General features: G+C 38.0%; 1 protein-coding gene across 5 annotated transcripts in view; it reads right to left on the reverse strand.

Moving 5' to 3' along the window:
* Positions 1–185: 185 nt before the first annotated feature.
* cltcl1 (clathrin, heavy chain-like 1) overlaps positions 186–18,182 on the reverse strand; it is a 36,758-nt gene continuing 18,761 nt past the window's right edge. For 2 of the 5 annotated variants that reach the window (XM_044108262.1, XM_044108272.1), the window contains 21 exons: positions 16,824–16,988; positions 16,499–16,679; positions 15,676–15,839; positions 15,466–15,591; positions 15,218–15,360; positions 14,200–14,434; positions 13,984–14,106; positions 13,751–13,896; positions 13,494–13,677; positions 12,600–12,792; positions 12,361–12,518; positions 11,436–11,600; positions 10,271–10,546; positions 9,781–9,930; positions 8,872–9,003; positions 8,662–8,772; positions 8,243–8,413; positions 6,836–7,057; positions 6,558–6,584; positions 3,458–3,533; positions 186–1,528 (listed from right to left, as the gene is read on the reverse strand). In XM_044108262.1, coding sequence (XP_043964197.1) covers positions 1,389–1,528; positions 3,458–3,533; positions 6,558–6,584; positions 6,836–7,057; positions 8,243–8,413; positions 8,662–8,772; positions 8,872–9,003; positions 9,781–9,930; positions 10,271–10,546; positions 11,436–11,600; positions 12,361–12,518; positions 12,600–12,792; positions 13,494–13,677; positions 13,751–13,896; positions 13,984–14,106; positions 14,200–14,434; positions 15,218–15,360; positions 15,466–15,591; positions 15,676–15,839; positions 16,499–16,679; positions 16,824–16,988 — 3,288 coding nt within the window. In that variant the 3' untranslated portion in view covers positions 186–1,388. The remainder of the gene's footprint in view (positions 1,529–3,457; positions 3,534–6,557; positions 6,585–6,835; positions 7,058–8,242; positions 8,414–8,661; positions 8,773–8,871; positions 9,004–9,780; positions 9,931–10,270; positions 10,547–11,435; positions 11,601–12,360; positions 12,519–12,599; positions 12,793–13,493; positions 13,678–13,750; positions 13,897–13,983; positions 14,107–14,199; positions 14,435–15,217; positions 15,361–15,465; positions 15,592–15,675; positions 15,840–16,498; positions 16,680–16,823; positions 16,989–18,182) is intronic. The other 3 variants (XM_044108291.1, XM_044108298.1, XM_044108281.1) reach the window with 2 other exon arrangements.

Below are 18,182 nucleotides of genomic sequence, written 5' to 3' on the forward strand. Positions count from 1 at the left end.
ACAGGAAGCTGAGAGAAACACCAGACAACAATACAGATGAACTAACGACGGTTTTCACCTCCATGTCCTGCTGCATGGATGCAGTAATTCATGCAAAAGTATAAATAGCATACAGAATATGATGTTGCTATATCTATAAATGAGCTGAGAAAAAATTTAAAAAATGAAAACCACTTTGAGCAAACTTCTCTCAAGACTTTGCCATTTATTAAGCTGTTTTTTTCCACCATCTGTCTTTTTCTTACAAAAAAAATCTTTATACTTTTTTTAGGACTACAACACATTATAGACAATACATATGGTGCTTCATACTATTTTACTTCTGATCTGTAAGGAATTTCATTACATTTATACAGTTTTGTTGGTTTTTTTTTTGGTTTTTTTTTAAGCTAACTGGCACCTCCTTGAGACTCGAAGCTTCACCACATCTTTTTTTGTTTTTTGTTTTTATTATTTGGTGGGAAGGTTTTATTATACATCTTTGTTTTTGACACAAAATATGTAATACTTGATATACTTGAGTGTAACATGACAGTTGTGCTCCTGGTTGCAGTATTATTATTTGGCAGCACATGCACATATTTATGATTTTACTTTCTTTCTTTCATGGTTTTTGTCACACCCATCCCGACGCTCCAGACTTCCACTTTCGGAGCTTTGAAAAATCAACCGACGAGATCAGATCTACGCTGGGTGAAAGTTTCATTGTGTCCACAAAAGCTTCAAAGGCTCCACACACACACACGCACACACACATTCACAGACTGTAATTCTTATTCACAAGTGGTCAATAGTCTGTATACTGCAAATACTTGCACCTGCTGTGAAAGGACACAGAACGATTGCACAGCGACTGTCATTCAGAACAGAGCATGACACAGATGTGAATTCAGATGTGAGACAAACAAGCCGCCTCCTTAGATTAAATAAGGCCGCAACAGTGCTTTCAAAAGGAAGGTAGAGAAGCGAACTCATGCCTCCCACCTTCTGCTGCTTCTCAGAAAAGTCTCTTTTTACTCAGTGCGAAATAACAAAGAACCAAAAGCTGCTCTACGGTTAATAACGTCTACATGGAACAGCAAGAGGACGAAGTGGTTTGGTGCTCCTCTGGCTGCTGAGAAGCGACTTCATGCTGTTTAGATTTGTGATGCAAGTGGGGAAAAAAATGGCCGGGAGGTCACCGGATTCCTCACAATGTCATCTAAACGGGGCGTGAAGAAACTTGAGACTGCAGTTTCAGTGGACGCGGGCGGAGACTCTTCACTCTTCAGCCTCCGCCGAATCAGCTGGAGCTCGGAGCAGTGCGGTTCAGTTCAAGTGTGCGCGAGTTTTTCAGGTGAAGGGAAACCAGGAGAGACAGATGGAATAAGATGAGGAGTCGGGGCCGTTTACATGTTGAAGCCGTAGGCTGGCTGGGCGGGGTAACCTGCGGCAGCGGGAGGAGCGGCGGCGGCGGGGTAGCCGTAAGCAGGGTACGCTGGCTGAGCCGCCACAGGAGAAGCAGCTGCAGTCAACATCAGCTGCTGGCCTGGTGACAAAGAAAGAACTGCGGTTACTGAGGGACAAGAAAAACTTGTACAGAAAGCTGGCTTTCAAAATTCAGTCTTCAACAAAACAAAAGCTGCAATTTGCTATATATTTTTTATAAATCAAGCTCCTCCATCTCTTCCCTGAAGGTACTTTTGCAACCTACAGAAAGCCGCCACTTCTCTTGAGAAACAACCAATCAGAGCCAGGAGGAGGGTCTTAGCATTGTCAATCACACTCATGTCCACACTGCTTAATGTCCTAATAGCTCAGAAAAAAAACTTAGGATTCAAGGGAAACCCATTTATCACCGTCATTGGTGGCTTTGTTATCAGGAACTAGCTTTGGCGTAGAAGACATCAAGGGTTTGAGCAGCATTGTTATGTTCACTGTTTCGCTGATGTTATCTTATTTTACTACATGATGCCATCTCGTGGTCATTCTCGGTTAGTTATCAAAAAAGCAGGAGAAGAAGTAGAAAAACAGTTGCAGCCACCTGGCAGCTCCTCAGTCCTGCTCATGTCGTTGTCTTGCCTGCTAAAGCAACATCTTAGAGTATTATAAGTTGAATTAATCACATATGAGAATAGTTTACACCTTCATTTGTGGTGAAATTGTGTACTTTTGTAGTAAACTCAGACTGTAGCAAAGACCACTAGTATGAGGATAAAAATGGTGTATGCAGGGATTTTAACATTGTTATTACAGGATTGATACCTATATGTATTTGTGACAAAGTGGTTCAGTGTATGTTCACCATTTGTCCCTTATTATTATTTTTGATACATTTATTTTTGTAATGGATCATAATGCTTAAATTTAAACATTAGTGCAACCTTGCGTCATTTACTATCCCGGGTTTGTTTGTGTTGATATTGTGTTGCATTTTCCATCTATTTATATGTTTAGTTTAAAGCTACCACTTCTGGATTATTGGTTGAACTTGTTTATTTTGTTTCAAAGTATATTCATGGTATTTGTGTTCCTTTTTACTTACCATTCTCCCTTGTAGATTTGCAGCAGGTCAGGAGTATAGGAGCGGCCGGCCCAGTGTCTCCTGTTGAATGGCTGAATGATGTCACTGATTACCTTGCTGGGATCTACCAATTAGAGGGTTTTCTAGTATTGCTTTGTTTGTTTTTCTTTAAAGTAACTTTTGAGTTATCTTGTTTGGCAGGGTTTATTTTGTACATTATTTTATTATGTTGAGTTTGTAAATTAGATTAATATTATTCTTGTTTCTGTTTAGACTTTGTCTTTGTTTCATTTTTACCTGTTTGATTGTGGCTTGGCCCACTTATGTGCAGCTGTGTTGCCGTTTGGCTTAAAAAAAAACAGTGTATGTGGAAGCTCAAGAAAGAGCAGATGGATGTCAGAGAAGGAAAATAAAATAAAATTCTTCAGAAAACGCTGGAACCTGGTGATTTATGCAGTTTGTTTTGGTCACTTTGAAGACCCTAGACCCACTATCTTACAGTATTCATTTGTTTATCCTGTTACAGTTTCACATAAAAAATGTATGTCAGTAAAAGTACACAGGCATGATTGACAGCGCTATGGTCTCCTCCAAGTTGTGAGTGACTGAGTGGTGTATTCCTGCAGATACTACTGTGAGGAGGTGGAGACTTTTTTAACAGATTATCTGTCTCCTACTATAATGTCACAACATAATGACAGTTTTAGCAAATATGTAAAAAAAAAAATAAAAAATTTTAAAAGGTTGTATAAGGCATTTTTAATTCTAGTTTTGTTTTAAAAACACTTATAAAACAACCAATTGTTGTTGTTTATTTCTTCTTCAATTACTTCAATGAATTAATACAAAATTCTAGTTTTACCTGAAGCAAAATTGTAGCATTTCTCTTTGACTCTTTTATCGGTATACATTGAGTTGAAGTTTAAAGTCACCGTCGATTCACTTTAAACTTACCAAACACCATCGGCTGAGGCTCTTTCCCGTCGTCCTCAGTTTTCCTCTGGCTTTCTGCCTCCTCCAGTTTGTCCACCTGGGGGCAGCAGAGAGCAGAGATTAAAAAAAATAAAAAATCCTCCACATCGTCCTAACAGTCTGAGATCATAACCTGAAGGTATCCTGCAGAAATCTTTCTATTCAAAGTTATGTACGTATGTAGTTTAAATGTTTTACTGTGCTGGATTATCTTGCAACAAAATAAATAGTTGTTTAAAATACTGATATTTGCAGAGCACCTACAGTGTTATGACCACAGAAATGTACAGACTTCATTCAAATGTCTTCTTTTCTCTCTCAGAGAACTTAAACTGTAAAACTTCAGCTGCAGAACAATTACCCTCATTTTCCTTCATCTCCACTGGATAAATTATTAAAAATGAAGTTTCAATTGCGAGTTGGCACAACCTCTTTTTAAAGATTATGCTACAAACACAGTGTAGCTACGATTACCGAGGAGAAGATGACATGCAGGACTCTAAAACATCTTCCAGTGTAAATGTTACAGGATAGAATAAAGGGTCAGCTCACCAAAGTTGAATGTAAACAATACACATTTGTTGTCATATTCAGGATGTACTTCTAGAAAAACTGATCAGTGAAATGCAAGGTGTTTATAAAGAACAATAAAGTCGTTTATAATAAAAAAAGATTCAGATATGTGGCTTTAATTTTATCGCTAAAAACCGAAATATGTGTGAACTGGCCCTTTATAGGCAGGATTATAACATACATCACAGTTAAAGAAATATTAGATTCTATATTGGGAGCCTATATACATGCCTAAATGCAGGTGGCATATTTCCAGCTAGCTCAGTATCATAAAATGCAGAGCTTTAACATGCATCTCATTCATAGCTGTGAGCAAACACTCCTCTGAAATCAACTAAAACTGAGGCTACAAATCAGAAGCTCACATTTATCAGGCAGGAATCCAGTTTTTATAACCTGAGCTGCTCAGTTATTTGGAGAAATTGTGCTAATTGCACGGTAGGTACAGCTGGATATGAAACAGTGGTGCACTGCAATCAGAAAGGATTTTACAAGAACTAAAGAAAGAAAGTGTTTTAAAAAAAGAATTGAACAATTCATAGTGAAAGTGCAAACCCTTTATTTTTAAATTAACGTTTTCTGGGGATAAAAAAGGACTTCTCCTTTTTAGCAGAAGAAAGGAGGCTCACTCTTCATTTGTTTGCAGCCTGTGGTTAAAAACTACAAATCTCTCCCTGCAGGTAGAAACATGGGGCTGCATCTAATAAGCTTTTGAGTGGTGCTTTTTTTCTAAAATCCCCTTTGCATCATAACTCTGCAATAAACATGCAAACATGAACCCCCCACTGACGTTTAAGGTCTCAGATCAGAGAGTTTGGAATATTAAGCAGCCGTCTTCACTTTGTGTCGCATCACGACGTCACAGTCGTTCCCCAACCGTGGACTAGGTTTTATATTTGGTATATTAGGTTACAAAATATATTTATTAGGTTACGGATTTGTAAATACATCCGGAGGTGGATCAGGTGGAGAATATTGATGGGATGACTTCAGCCAACCGTTCTGTAATCTTACAGTTGATCATGAAACGTAAGAAAAACCATGTGAAGATCAGAGGAAGGAAGGATGATTTGAGATCAACATCAGTTCAGAAAACTAACATTTAGGCCTAGTCCACACATAGCCGGTTATCTGGGAAAATAAATAAATTTTTTATGCCTTATTCCATTTAACTCACAATTAAAATCACAAAAAAAAACTCTGACAAATAAGGAATTTTTAAAAAGGCTGTATTTCTGTATCCACATGAGAAAACAAAGATGTAGGGTCCCACACTTTAGTCTGCGACAAATAATGCACCAATATGTCCACATACTTACTTTGATATAATTCCTGATTGACACCGTCTTCTGTTTTATTAACTTCATATTCTAATACGGTTTATTAAATGCATTTCAGCCATGTTTAATTCTCTATAGGAAGTCTTTGTTGTTTTGAAGCAATCTGATTGGCTGACATAGGTTTTATCTTAGCTCTACACTGCCCCCTATGGGTTTGGCATGTTTAAAGCAACACAGAGGTGGATTTGTGCAGGTTCATGTGGATGAAAACGTCTCTGAAACCGATCCTGTGTGTACACAAATATTTTTCAAAACAATATGCCGGAGATATTTGTTTTTAAAATACCCAGCTATGTGTGTACGAGGCTTTGGTGGAAGAACTGCTCTGTTTTTTTGTACTCGATCAAGTAAGCGTTTCAAAAAACTCCACTTAGCACTAGATGCAGCCCCATGACATTCAGAGTTAGAGGGTGGGAGGGTTTTTGTTAGGCCAGGACAGAATAATGTGTGGTCATGAAGAAAAATATATTCTGAACAGGCTTTAGCTCCGGGCACCATCATGAGTTGCAATTTGGTAGCAGGCTTGGGCGAGTTTCTTGAATCAAGATATAAAAAAAGTTTCGAAAAATTAAAGCACCCCTCTCCCCCACCTGTTGCTGCACAGTGACAACCAGGTGGTTGATTGACGGTTCCTTCACCTTGGACTCCAACAGAAGTTGAATTATAACTTAAAGAGTGGTTAAAAAGTACAGCTGGGAAGCTACAAGCAGCGTGTTCACAGACTGGTTACCTGAGCAGATAGAAAGAGTAACTAACCAGCCAACACGGTTAATTGTGTAAAGAGGAAAACAGTCACAAAGGTCTAATATTTTGCTCACTAAGCTAATATTCATTCAGCAATTTGACAAAAGTTTATGCATAAATATCAAAATAATAAAATATGTTTTAGTTTAATCTGTATTGACATTCAGTTTGTTGCTTTATTTCCTTTCATACTTGTTTTATTACTCAAAGCAAGCTAAAGTCTGTTGTTTTCCAGCTGGTAAAATTAAAATGTGTGGATGATGAAGTGGAACAAAAGCCTGCACACTGAAACCACAGCAGTCCAGGACCGGGCTTGTTAGGTCGTGCTTAGTCTACAGTCCATGCTACGTTCCTACAAGTGTTACAACATAAAAACAAACAAAACACATTCCTTGTTTAAGAAAAAGAAAAAGGGGGCCAGAGACCATCACCTTTGCTGCAAATTCATCAACCTGGAAAAGAACCCAGACAGATGACTGAACATGTCTACAAGCAAAAAATGATAACAATTTGTTCTGCTTTCTTTGTCTCAGTGTAGCTTTTTTAAAATCTGACTTGTCAAGGCAAGCATTTACATAAACCTTTAAGATCTAAACTACTTTTGATGTGCAGCAATACTGTGCTGAAATAATCTAAAAATACATAAACATCTATTTTATTGTAAGCAAAGATAATAAATTTTTAATCTCTGCTCAGCTCTGACCTTAGTGAGGTACTCTCTCATGACTTGAATGAAGTAGGGCATGGCAAAGTCCATTATGTTGTGCCTCCAGGCCAGTTCCAGCACCACATCAGGGTGGAGGAGGTCGTAGGAGGCGAACAGGCAGGCAGCAAAGCACTCCTTCCTGTCTTCCTCCAGGAACCACTGCAGTAGAGTCTCTGCCAGCTCGGCATCCTTTGACTCTGCGGCGAAGAGCATGGCATCCTGGGAAACACCAAGAGGATTTCAGTTACTTCACACTGGAGAGAGGCTTTCACACAAGTCTGAAGCTTAAAGAAATAAGCCAGTATCGCCATCTGCTGGAAGCTGAAGTCACTGCATGTGGTCACAGTCACCTCATTACTCACTACAACAGCTACATAAACAGGAAATCTGCTGGTTTCAGGAGTTGAATTTAAGACTTTAAGACCTTTTAATGCCAAAAAAACAAACAAACTGTAAATATAATGGATCTTGGGGGAACTTGCTGAATTACAGTCAAACAGCAAAAACTGTGAAGCCGGCGTTAGCCACCATACTGCCAAGCTAAAAGTGTTTTTGCACCTAGACTCATAAATGATGCACAACAAGATCATTCAATCATATTTTGAAATGTAAAAACAACATTTATTGATAACACTGAGTTATAAAAAATATTTTTTATAAGTTGTCTATGATTTTCTAATAAATTAGGACTATTTTGCACCATTGAATGCAAAAATGACATCCATTTTTCTCAATCAGGTCATGTTTTTATTCTACGTTGATTTAGAGAAATCTGATCTTCTGACTGAACTGATTACATTTTTGTGACATTACCAGTTCATTTCCATTAATATTGCTCATCCAAAAACAGTTTCAGGAGAAAAAAAAGTTTTCTAACAGAGTGTATTACTTAGATGTGACGAACTTGGATTTCTGTATATTGAATAATAAACACCGATAAAGGTAAGAACATGTAAAATGAACATTACGTCTTCATTGTGATAAATTCTCCTTCTCTTTTCTGTCCTGATGGAGTCTCTCTCCTCCTGCTCATCACTCATTAGCTTCTCAGGAAACCGATCCAAACGTGAGAACAAGTCATGCATGTTGATGCTCATGCTGCATCCATAGTTCACAAAGCTGACCTGATTGAGCAAAACCAAGGATTTTTGGATTCAGCACATCTAAATTAATCTAAAACAGTTGAAAAACCCCAGACAATATTTTTGGCTTTTCACCAGAGTTATTTCATGGAATCAACGGTGGGAAAACATTTCATAGAGAAAAAGTGATTCAGACAATCCATGTAATATCAGTTTTCTTTGTTCAAAAACACAGATACTGTTATTGTAGTATCAGTTATTGTAGATGACAATCCATCTCCAATTCATACCTGGCAGACATAAATGTTTTGGTTTTGTTTACCTTGTACAGCTTGTCCTTCTTACAAAGCTCCACACTCTGCCTCCAGCGGTTGTTTCTTTTGTACAGATAAGCAGCGATACGCCTGAACTCGATCAGTTCGTGCTTCTCTAACCTCTGAGCCAAGTCGATGGTGTCAAAGTTATCGTAAGCATCGATGGAGGCTCTGAGGCTCTGCAGACAAATCAAATTTAATTCACATTACAGAGAAAAGCAACCAGAACAAAACCCAGAGTAAAGAACTACAATATATCTTAACATAGTTTAACTAGGCAGTGGAAACGTGAATCATACAAATCAAATTTAGAAATTTCAATAATCAAATGACATAATAACTTTTCAACTGTGAAAGACACTGATTCAGCTTTTATGTAAATAAACTATTAACATTTAAATAATAGCGAGCTGGCAGCAGATCCAACCTGGTAGTCTTCCTCCTCCGTTAGCAAGTTGTTGAGCGCTTCATTGACGGCCTTATTGTTGTGATTCTGGACCGATCTCAAGTAGGGCTTGACCAACTTTAGCTGATTCATCTGGTCAAGCAAAAGCAAAAAGCATCATAACAACAAAGAGGACAGAGATGAAGGAAGGGATCACGCAGCGTAAAGATTTCCTTCTTCACATGAGTTTACCTTAGAGAAAAAGCTGACGGCTCTGTTATGATCCAACCGGGGAGACAAAATAGACAGCAGGTCATTAATGAGCAGAGGTTTGAATTCCAGGTAGAAAGAAAGAGATTTGTAGTATAACTCCACGTTGGCGACCTGAAAGGAATAAGGAACAAATGTTAGATAACTTGGAACTGCAAATAAAGAAATATAACATAAATGTAAAATTTACAACAGCAGAAGCTGAAACTGCAAAAAAAAAAAAAAAAAAAAAAGCTCAAGTCAAAAGAGTTTGGGGTAAAAACCGGAGAAAATAAAAACAAAACTAGAAAAGTTTCAATAAAGTAGAAGATCTAATCCACTATGATGGAAGAGCTCAAAGTTAAATATAATCACAAAACATTTTAAATGCTTATGTTAGTATGTTAGCATTAGCTAATGCTAATGTAGATCAACAGGCTAACAGCATGTTGACTAAAACTATTTTGTATTTCAGACGTAAAGAGTAACATGACAAAGTCCGAGACAGAAGCAAATAAAAGAGATTTCAGACTTTCACATTAAAATCAGGCACATTCCTGGAACTGTCTGCCTTTATAAAGCCTTTAAAACCGTAGATTCAACAAAGGTTTGACAAATATGTTGGCATCTTTGTTTTAGTATCGTATGAGGACACATCAGCAAGTTAAAAAGATTTTGCAATTTTTCATTTTTATATAGGTTTCCAATAAAAAGTCAAGATTTTTTTGCTCCTGAAACATGTAATTATTATCCTCTTAGTACAATATTATTTGAAAATCACTGTATGTAATGTTATCTATGTCTGTAGACAATTTAAATATGTATACATGTCTTGCTAGAAATGTAGCAGCAGTGGAAGCCTGGTTGTAAAAATTGTAGAAATAAATAGTTGAGTTAAAAGGACGTGTTTACCTTGGCAATTATGTCTTTGAACATGCCTTCTTTCCATGCATCTGTTGCATGGTTCATCATAGTGATGACGGCGTTGTCGTACTCCTCGTATTTATCGTAAAGGAAAACCAGCTCTGCCCATAAATGAGATTGCTCAGCTGCACGAAGAACCTGAAACCAAAGACAAAGGGCATTTATGATGTTTAAAGTTCACTATCTAGAAGCCAAATTAGCATCAAGTACTCGCAAGAACAACTGGAATAACAGCTTTTTGGCAGTTGTTTACAAATGTTAATATTTATAAACAATCCTATGTCATAATAATCTTTAAAAAAGGTTTTGATTAAAATATAAAGATGATGAAATATATCAGAACAAATTTAGTAAACCACAAAAAGGAGACCAAGGAACACCAACTATTCAGATGGTGTTAATTAAAATCCGTTTTGCAGAAAGGTAACATTCATGAATCTGATATTTCCTCACAGACCAAGATAGGGAGAAAACCGACCTTTGGGATGTTGACTCGTGACCAGAAGAGCTCCAGATGTTCCCTCATTTTCTGAGGTTTGAACTTGGAGTAGAGGATGGCGAGCTCTGTGAACATCCCCATGTGGGCGCGCTCCAGGCCCAGCGCCGCCTCCAGCAGAGCGATGAGCTCCTCATAGTACCCGCGGTCCTGATAGTAGCTGATCAGGTCCTCCAGCTCGTCGGCGTGGATCACAATGTGAAGGCCGCAGATCTGCGCCAACCGGAACTCCTCGCCGTCGACGCACGCAAAGCAAACCTGTCGAGGTGAGAGAAAGGAAAGTAAATGCCAAGGTTTTATAAAGGACGAAAACACATTTTGTATCTGTAGAGCTCTCCATAATTCCACTAACAAAGGAGACAGAACATAATCAGAACAGGCAGCAAATTGAAGGAAAACTTATTTGTCTGCACAACAAAATAACAGAATTACCAACGAACTTCTATTGGGATTTTTGTATTACCAGTAAAGTTATCTATTTTATCTATTTGAAAGGTTATTTTGCATTTAACATATAAACATATAAATACCCGTGTACGTATACTTTCAGAACAGAACTCGACACTTTATTTCATCTTTAGTTGAAGTTTAATATGAAGACCTGAAGCATGCTCGGTTCCAGAATATTTAGCAAAACTTTAAACCTGAATTTGAATTTAAGAGATAAAGAAGTGTAAAATCAAAGACATCTGCTGCATCATGGTTTATAAAGCCAAAGCAGAAGTATTCATTTATAAATGTATGTTATAAACATATACATAGATATATTTTGGCTTTAAAGGTGTTATTTTTTTCAATCCCACAATACCGTTTCATTTTTCCATTTTTATATTTCTTCATTTCATGTTTTACAAAAAGAAAATCCCTTTAAGAGCCTTAATCGATAAAATGGTAAAAGTAAAAATATGCCAGACTTTATTGAAAATTTAATAGGATTTACAAATAACAGTTGTAACGCATAATTTCCCAGGGATTAATAAATTGACACCTAACCTTTAATTAAATTAAAATATTTCTACATAACTGTTAGGCCACAGACAAATGACTAAATTTGACTGTTTAACTGTTTCAGTAAATTAGTTATAATTAAAAAACAATAATTTTTCAATAATGATCAGATGAACGGAGAGATTTGTGCGTCTTTTACCTCCTTCCACGTCCGAGTGCTGTTTGCTTTCCTGGCGCTGTCCACGGCCGCCTGGTACTCCCCAAGGTGGACTAATGTAGACGCAAGTCGGGCAAAGTTGGACACATTGTTGAACAAAAGTTTGGCCGCTTCGTACATTCCCTCCTCGTAACATCTGTCTCCCACCTGAAAATGAATTATCAGATTTACAACAGAATTATTCACATTTTGGTGGAAAAAGTCACCCTGTTAAAGGGGACCTGTTACACAAAATTCACATTTTGTATATTTTCGTATATCCAGCCAATTTTTGGCGATAGGTTAATGGTTTTTGGTGTCTGAAAACTGAGCCGTTTCAAAAACTATCTCAACGTAACGTCACAGATCTGCAAGCCCAGCCCGTCACCTAGGAACCCCAACCCGTTACCGATCTATGCGCTGTATAATGGCTGCTGGAAAAGACAAATGTTCTAACTACTTGCTACATTCTTGATGGCTACGCACCAGGCTCTACTTCTGCTTTTCAAAGATGAATGGTTGTATAAATGTGCATCTGTCTGAAGTCATTTTCATGTGTAGGTGTAAGCTTTGAGTTAAGGAGTTTGACCAGCAGCAGCTTAGTGGGATTTAAAGTGACAAGAAGCCTAAAAACAGGTAATTCTGAAAGGAACTCTGACAGACAGAACTAACCAAACTATAAATGTATTTTATAAATTATAAAATCTTAGATAAACTCATTCTCTTAGAATGAGTTTGTACCAAGCAAATGTTATGCGTTGCCCATAAATCTATCCTAACTCGTTCAAGAAAGCATTACAGGTGACCTTTACAGCAGTCCTTAATAACCATTCTGAAATCTAGGCACTTATTTCAAGTTAACCCAAAATATTTAAGGTTTAAAAACGATCTAAAGCCTTTATATGTTAAATTATTACGCTGTTCTTACCTGCTGAATGTGAGCATTATTGGGCCCACTGACAAATTCTTCCAGCTCAGCCAGGCGGTTCGTTTTAGCCAGAGCAAAAATCAGCTCCGTCTCTACATACGACTCTCTGGCTTTCTTACGAGCCATCTGCAGGAACTTCACCAAATCCTCCCAGTTATCTGCAGCAAAGACACACACCAAGAAACTCACAAGAAACACACACCGATGCAGCCAAGATATCTTATAAGATAGATGCTTACTGTTCTTGCTGGCTGCATTGACCACCTCCATATACGCTGATGGATCCACGGCTTTGATGTAGGAGTCGATGGCCTCCTTGACCAGGTCCCTGTGCAGCTGAGCTCTGGCTAACTGACTCCACACTGCAGGCTCGTTACAGCGCTCTGCAAACTCATAGGCTCGGTCCAAGTTCCCTATGTGCTCAATCAAAACCTACAACAATTAAATAAGACAAGAAATGGGAGAAAACTTAGCAGTAGAAATGCATCAAAAGATTGGCTACTGAAGAGAATTGAACTTACAAATAACAACAACACTCTTCAGAGAGGAAGTTAATACAAGAAGAAGGCTTAATACTAGTTACTCTCAGTATTAGTGAGCTGGCTTAAATATTAAGCCAATTGAAGAACAGAGACGTATGAAGACATTTATAAGGACAATTCTATTTTCTAAAATATGTGAAGACACATCTGAGAGAACGCAGAGAGAGCGAAGCTTAACATAGATAACAGGAAGGCTGAAAGGAAAACAGCAAAGTGCTATGTTTCTATCTTGTTAATATTAGAGTTTAGGAAAGGATAAACACAGGCAGTGCATAGGCACACTAATGGCTGATATAAGATCCTACAGAGAGGTTAACCGTGGTGCTGTAATGGGTTTTTTTAACTTCTGCTCTGAATAAAGTCCTACTTACGGCATAAAATCTAGAAGAATTAAAAGTGATTCCTCTGTCTTCTTGTGACTGTTATTTACTAGAAATTAAGTCAAATCTTTGAAAAACTCAGAGATCTGCCTCAAACCTGGGAAACCTGATCAACATCAAATGAACTTTTGGTTTACTACAAATTCGCAGCTCCAAATAAACCATTACTCCTTCTGCAATCATGAATATCAATCTATAATCTTGTTTTTACCTGAATGGCTGAGGTGTTGACATCAAACTTCTTGAAAATGGCAAACGCCTCTTCGAAGAGCTCATTGCTAATGGCGATGTTAGCGATGTCAGGAGCGTCGTAGTTATCTAGCCTGTTGATGTACTCCATCACACGAGTGCGGTCGGCCTTGATAGCCGTTAAAATCAGCAGATTCTGGAGGTTTCTGGAGAAAAAAAATTTAAAAGTTTAAAAGATAGGACCTGCACTGTGGATATACAAAGATGTGCCTAAAGTACCTGTGTTCGCTGAAGACAGAGTTATCAAGAACAATCTTCTCCAGCAACTCTATCAGCTCGTTTGGTAGGTCTGCCGTCATAAAGGCCTTGACTGTGACCGACACCTCCTCTGGGTCCTGGGTCTCCGACAGAGCTGTCTGCACCACCTGAGAGTGGAAATAGTATAAAAATATTAATTTAAAGAAATGAAGAAATTTCTGGTCCCGGCTGGATTGAAGTGGAATGAAACCAACCTGATCGATGAGTTGTCTTCTGAACGGGTTGTCTTCCTCCAACACTTTGGCCCAGAGCTCCGGATCTTTTCGTCGCACAAGATACCGAGCTTCACTCTTAAATAATGAATTTTCATTGCAAACCTGAGAGAGAAAAAAAACAACAAATGTAGCAGGTAGTTAAACATGTCTGTGCATTAAAAATCTTCTACAGTCCGTGTGATCAGATCTACACACTTTGATGAGGTCCAGGTCGCACTGCCCTCTCTCATACGCCACGCAGGCCAGGTGAGGGTCTCTCTTCTCGCAGTAGCGGCCGACCACGGCGCTGTCGTAGAACGGGTTCTCCTTCAGGAAGCGCTCCGGCGTGTTGTTGCTGTCGATGTAGATCTTGGCCAGTGCATTGTGGGTAGCCGGTTCCTCACATCCCTCGAGAATACGCGACTCCAGCCATGGCAACAGAAGCTTCAACCTGAAAAGGCAGCAAAAAAAAAAAACTGACTTATTTAAAATATCTTCTCTTACTGTAACAGAAAAATTTAAAAACTTGACAAAAAAAGGCATTTAAAAAAAAAATACATTTCATATACATGAAAAGAAGGAAGGTAGCAACGAAGGAACAAACAATGTAACAAATTATGGAAAGAAGAAATGAATGAATGAACAAATGAAGGAAGGAATGGGAAAAAAAGGCATGAACAAATTATGGAAAGAAAGAAGGAAGGAACAATTGAAGGGAGGAAGAAATGAATGAACAAAAATTACGGAAAGAAGGAAGGAAGAAAAGAAGAAACCAACCGTCTCAGAGACAGTTTTTACCGAACAGCAATAACAAAACTAAATGCAATCAAAACAACCATTAATCATCATGAATGTGTGTGAGAATGTGGCTGTTCTTATTTATTAGTTTTTTTATCAGTTATTTATTTTGTATTTCTTACATTGTGTGTAAATTGTGAGACAATTATTTTTAACCATATGCACTGACTGATGGCACTTTTTGAATTTCGTTGTTCTTGTGACAATGACAATAAAGATCTATCTATCTATCTTCAGAAAATCTCTGGAAAGCAAGAATGAAGGAAAAGGGTTTAAATCAAATCAGGAAAGAGTGGGGAAAAAACAATGGTCATTGTGTAAGAATGACCATTGTAAGAAGCCAGGAAGAAACTGTGAAAAGAAAGGATGGAACAAAGAAAGAAAACTGGATTTTGTAACGACAATAACTCACGGATCAAACATAATCTGGGATCACCTGTTCCTCTTTTCCACCTCGTCCACCAGCTCATCGGTGGAAAACTGTCCTCTGACCACCATGATCAGGTTCTTGATGACGTCCTCTGAACAGTCCACATCCAACAAACCACCGATCACCACGGGCAACCGACTGGGGTTCACCTGAGAAAACCACAAGCAAATTCAAAATAAACAAGCAACATTTACAGAAAATGATTAGTTAGGAAGTCGTGGTGGAAGAAGTCCCAGCTTTGGAATTGATCTTACTTTCTGAACATAGATTTCTATGTATTTCTGCAGATTGTTGCGGTACAGGTAGAGCACCAGATCATGGACAAAGTCAAAGCGATCGCACACAATGATGAGGGGAAGCTGGTCTGTTAACTTCGCCTCCTGGGAACAGCAGCAAAATCAGAATAATATTCCATTATCTTATCTCCGTAGAAGAAATTACACTTAATGAAGAAGCGGTTTTACCTTGAGGAAGTTTTTAACCCTCTCTGGGTCGTAGCAGTTGCTCTCTCTACATATTCTCTCCACTTCTTTGATCTGACCCGTCTTACAAGCAGCCTGGATGTATTTGAAGTGAACGTCGGGTTCCTGGCTGAAATTCACGATCGAGCCAAGGAAGTAAAACAGACCTTAAAAGAAAAGAGGAACATTTTTAAATCAGGTAGGAAAATACTTGTCATTTAAAGGTGACCTATTATGTTTCCTTGAACAGATTAAGATAGGTCTCTGGGCTAAACAAAAAAAAATGCTTGTTACATTTTTGTCCAAAGTTAAGTAAATTTAACAGATAAGATTTTAGTTCACTCTATTTTGAGTGGCTGTCAGAAAGAAGGGCTTCTTGTCACATTAAATCCAAATAAGCTTCTGCTGGCCACGCCCCTAAACCCAACCTTCACACTAGCATGCAAAATGGCCGCACACAGATGCACAATGACACAACCAAGCATCTTTGAAAAGCAGAAGTTCATACAACAGTAAAAACCAGCTGACAAAACGTTCTGGAGCTCAGCTCAGGTTGCTAGGTAACAGGCTGGGCTTTCCTGGGGTTGCTAGGTGACGGGGCAGTGCCTTCTGACTTGTTACATTCTGGAGGTTTTTGAAACAGACAGCAAAAAACATTAACTTACTGCTAAAATAAGACAGCTGGGTGTTTTGTTTAAGCGCTTGGGCTGATTTTAGAAGCAGTTTAAACCCAAATCAAAGTGTAGTTAAATATGTGAATTTTGCATAATAGGTCACCTTTAATAAGTTTTTATCATTTTTAAATGAATTAAGAGAAAATGCCTACCTTCATAACTCTTGAAGGACTCGAAGAGCTCCACTAGCGCCTGAGTTCCCAGCTGCTCATGATACTTTGATGCTACCTGCACACACAGCTGCAGGTTCTGCCTGATGTTAGCCGACAACATGGCCCTCAAACACTCCAAAGAGTCGTCGACTGACAAGGAGCCGAAAAAGTTCACCAGCCACTAAACGGTAGAAAAATGAAAAAGTAAAGACATCTAAATGCAGAGAAAGAGATGAAAGGCATTCTTATGCATCAAGACGGTAAAAACCAAATGTGTCCCAATGGAGCTGCGTTCACAGGAATGGCTGCACTGCTTCAGGCGTACCTCAGGGTTGAGCAGATGTGTGTGCACCACGGCTCGTTTGATATCGTACAGGTCGGTGTAGTGTTCGAGTGCCCTCTGCAGCAGCCCTGCCTTCTCACACAGCTGAGCGACGTGGGCCCGGTCATAGTGTGTGAACATCTGGTTCCCCAGGATCGCATCTGCTACCTGAAAATGTTCATTACACACATCAACACACACATCACATTAAGAGCGACTTTTCGCATCAAAGTGAGAATCTACAGCAGTGGATGAATGAGTTCATTACAGGATCAACACTCTCTACTTTATTGCTCTCTTGTTTAACCCTTTATATTTTCCACATTATGATGGCAAACCTCTATGTTTATTCAGATCCTGGGTATTAAAGTGGCATTATTATGTATTTTCTAAGTACATATTGTCATTTTTTAACCACAATCAAGTAACTTTGTTACCTTCAGTTCTTATGAAAATTAAAAGAAATTTGACTTTGAAATTGGGCCTCTGTCTCTTTAAGAAGCTCCTGCTCTTTCCAACATGTTTCTCCATGATGCCATTTACAGCCGTTCTTACCAGCATTGGGCTGAGAAGTAGCATGTAACATATAAATCTAAAAAAGTTTGGTTTAACGTAATTCCCTCCCTTAAAAAATGTTTAATTGTAAAAAGGAAAAAAAACATATGACTTTCAAAGTGAGATTGTTCTTCCAACAGGAAAATGACCCTGAACTCACCACCACATGCAGATCAAAACAGTCCGATTTTTATTGGTAAAAACCATTGAGTATCCATTTATGCTTTTCCTTATGTGCAGTTATTTTTGGTTTGTTTATTATGTCAAATCCTAAAGAAACATTTGGTAGTTTGCAGTTGTAAAGTGGCGTTTACGTCAGGAGTGAATAAGTTTGGAAGAAACTATCAAATACTGTGTTTTAGGGAAGGTTAAGGCAGCAATTATAACTGAAACCCAACTCTAACTAGTTTTACTCTGTCAGGGTTTTTTATTTTTTATTCACCTATTAGTGTGTATACAATAAACATTACAAACTGACAAAACGCAAGAAGGGGTATTAATATACGGAATAATTAACCAGATAATGGAACGAGTAATAGCAATAAAAATACGATCAATAAAACAAGCAAACAAACATGGAGGTATATATATATATATATATATATATATATATATATATATATATACAAATTAATACATTCAAAACAAGAATGAAGCAGAACATAATCAATCTGTGTCAACAAAAATTAAGCTGATTAATATGTGGATTAGGATATCCTTTATTTTTTTTTTTAAATCATGGCAGTTATTTTCTAATGTGAAATATTTTTCTCTTCTCTGATTGATTAACCGGCATCACAGACAATT

The sequence above is a fragment of the Gambusia affinis genome, linkage group LG03 (assembly GCF_019740435.1).
Source record: "Gambusia affinis linkage group LG03, SWU_Gaff_1.0, whole genome shotgun sequence".
NCBI classification, from domain to species: Eukaryota; Metazoa; Chordata; class Actinopteri; order Cyprinodontiformes; family Poeciliidae; genus Gambusia; species Gambusia affinis.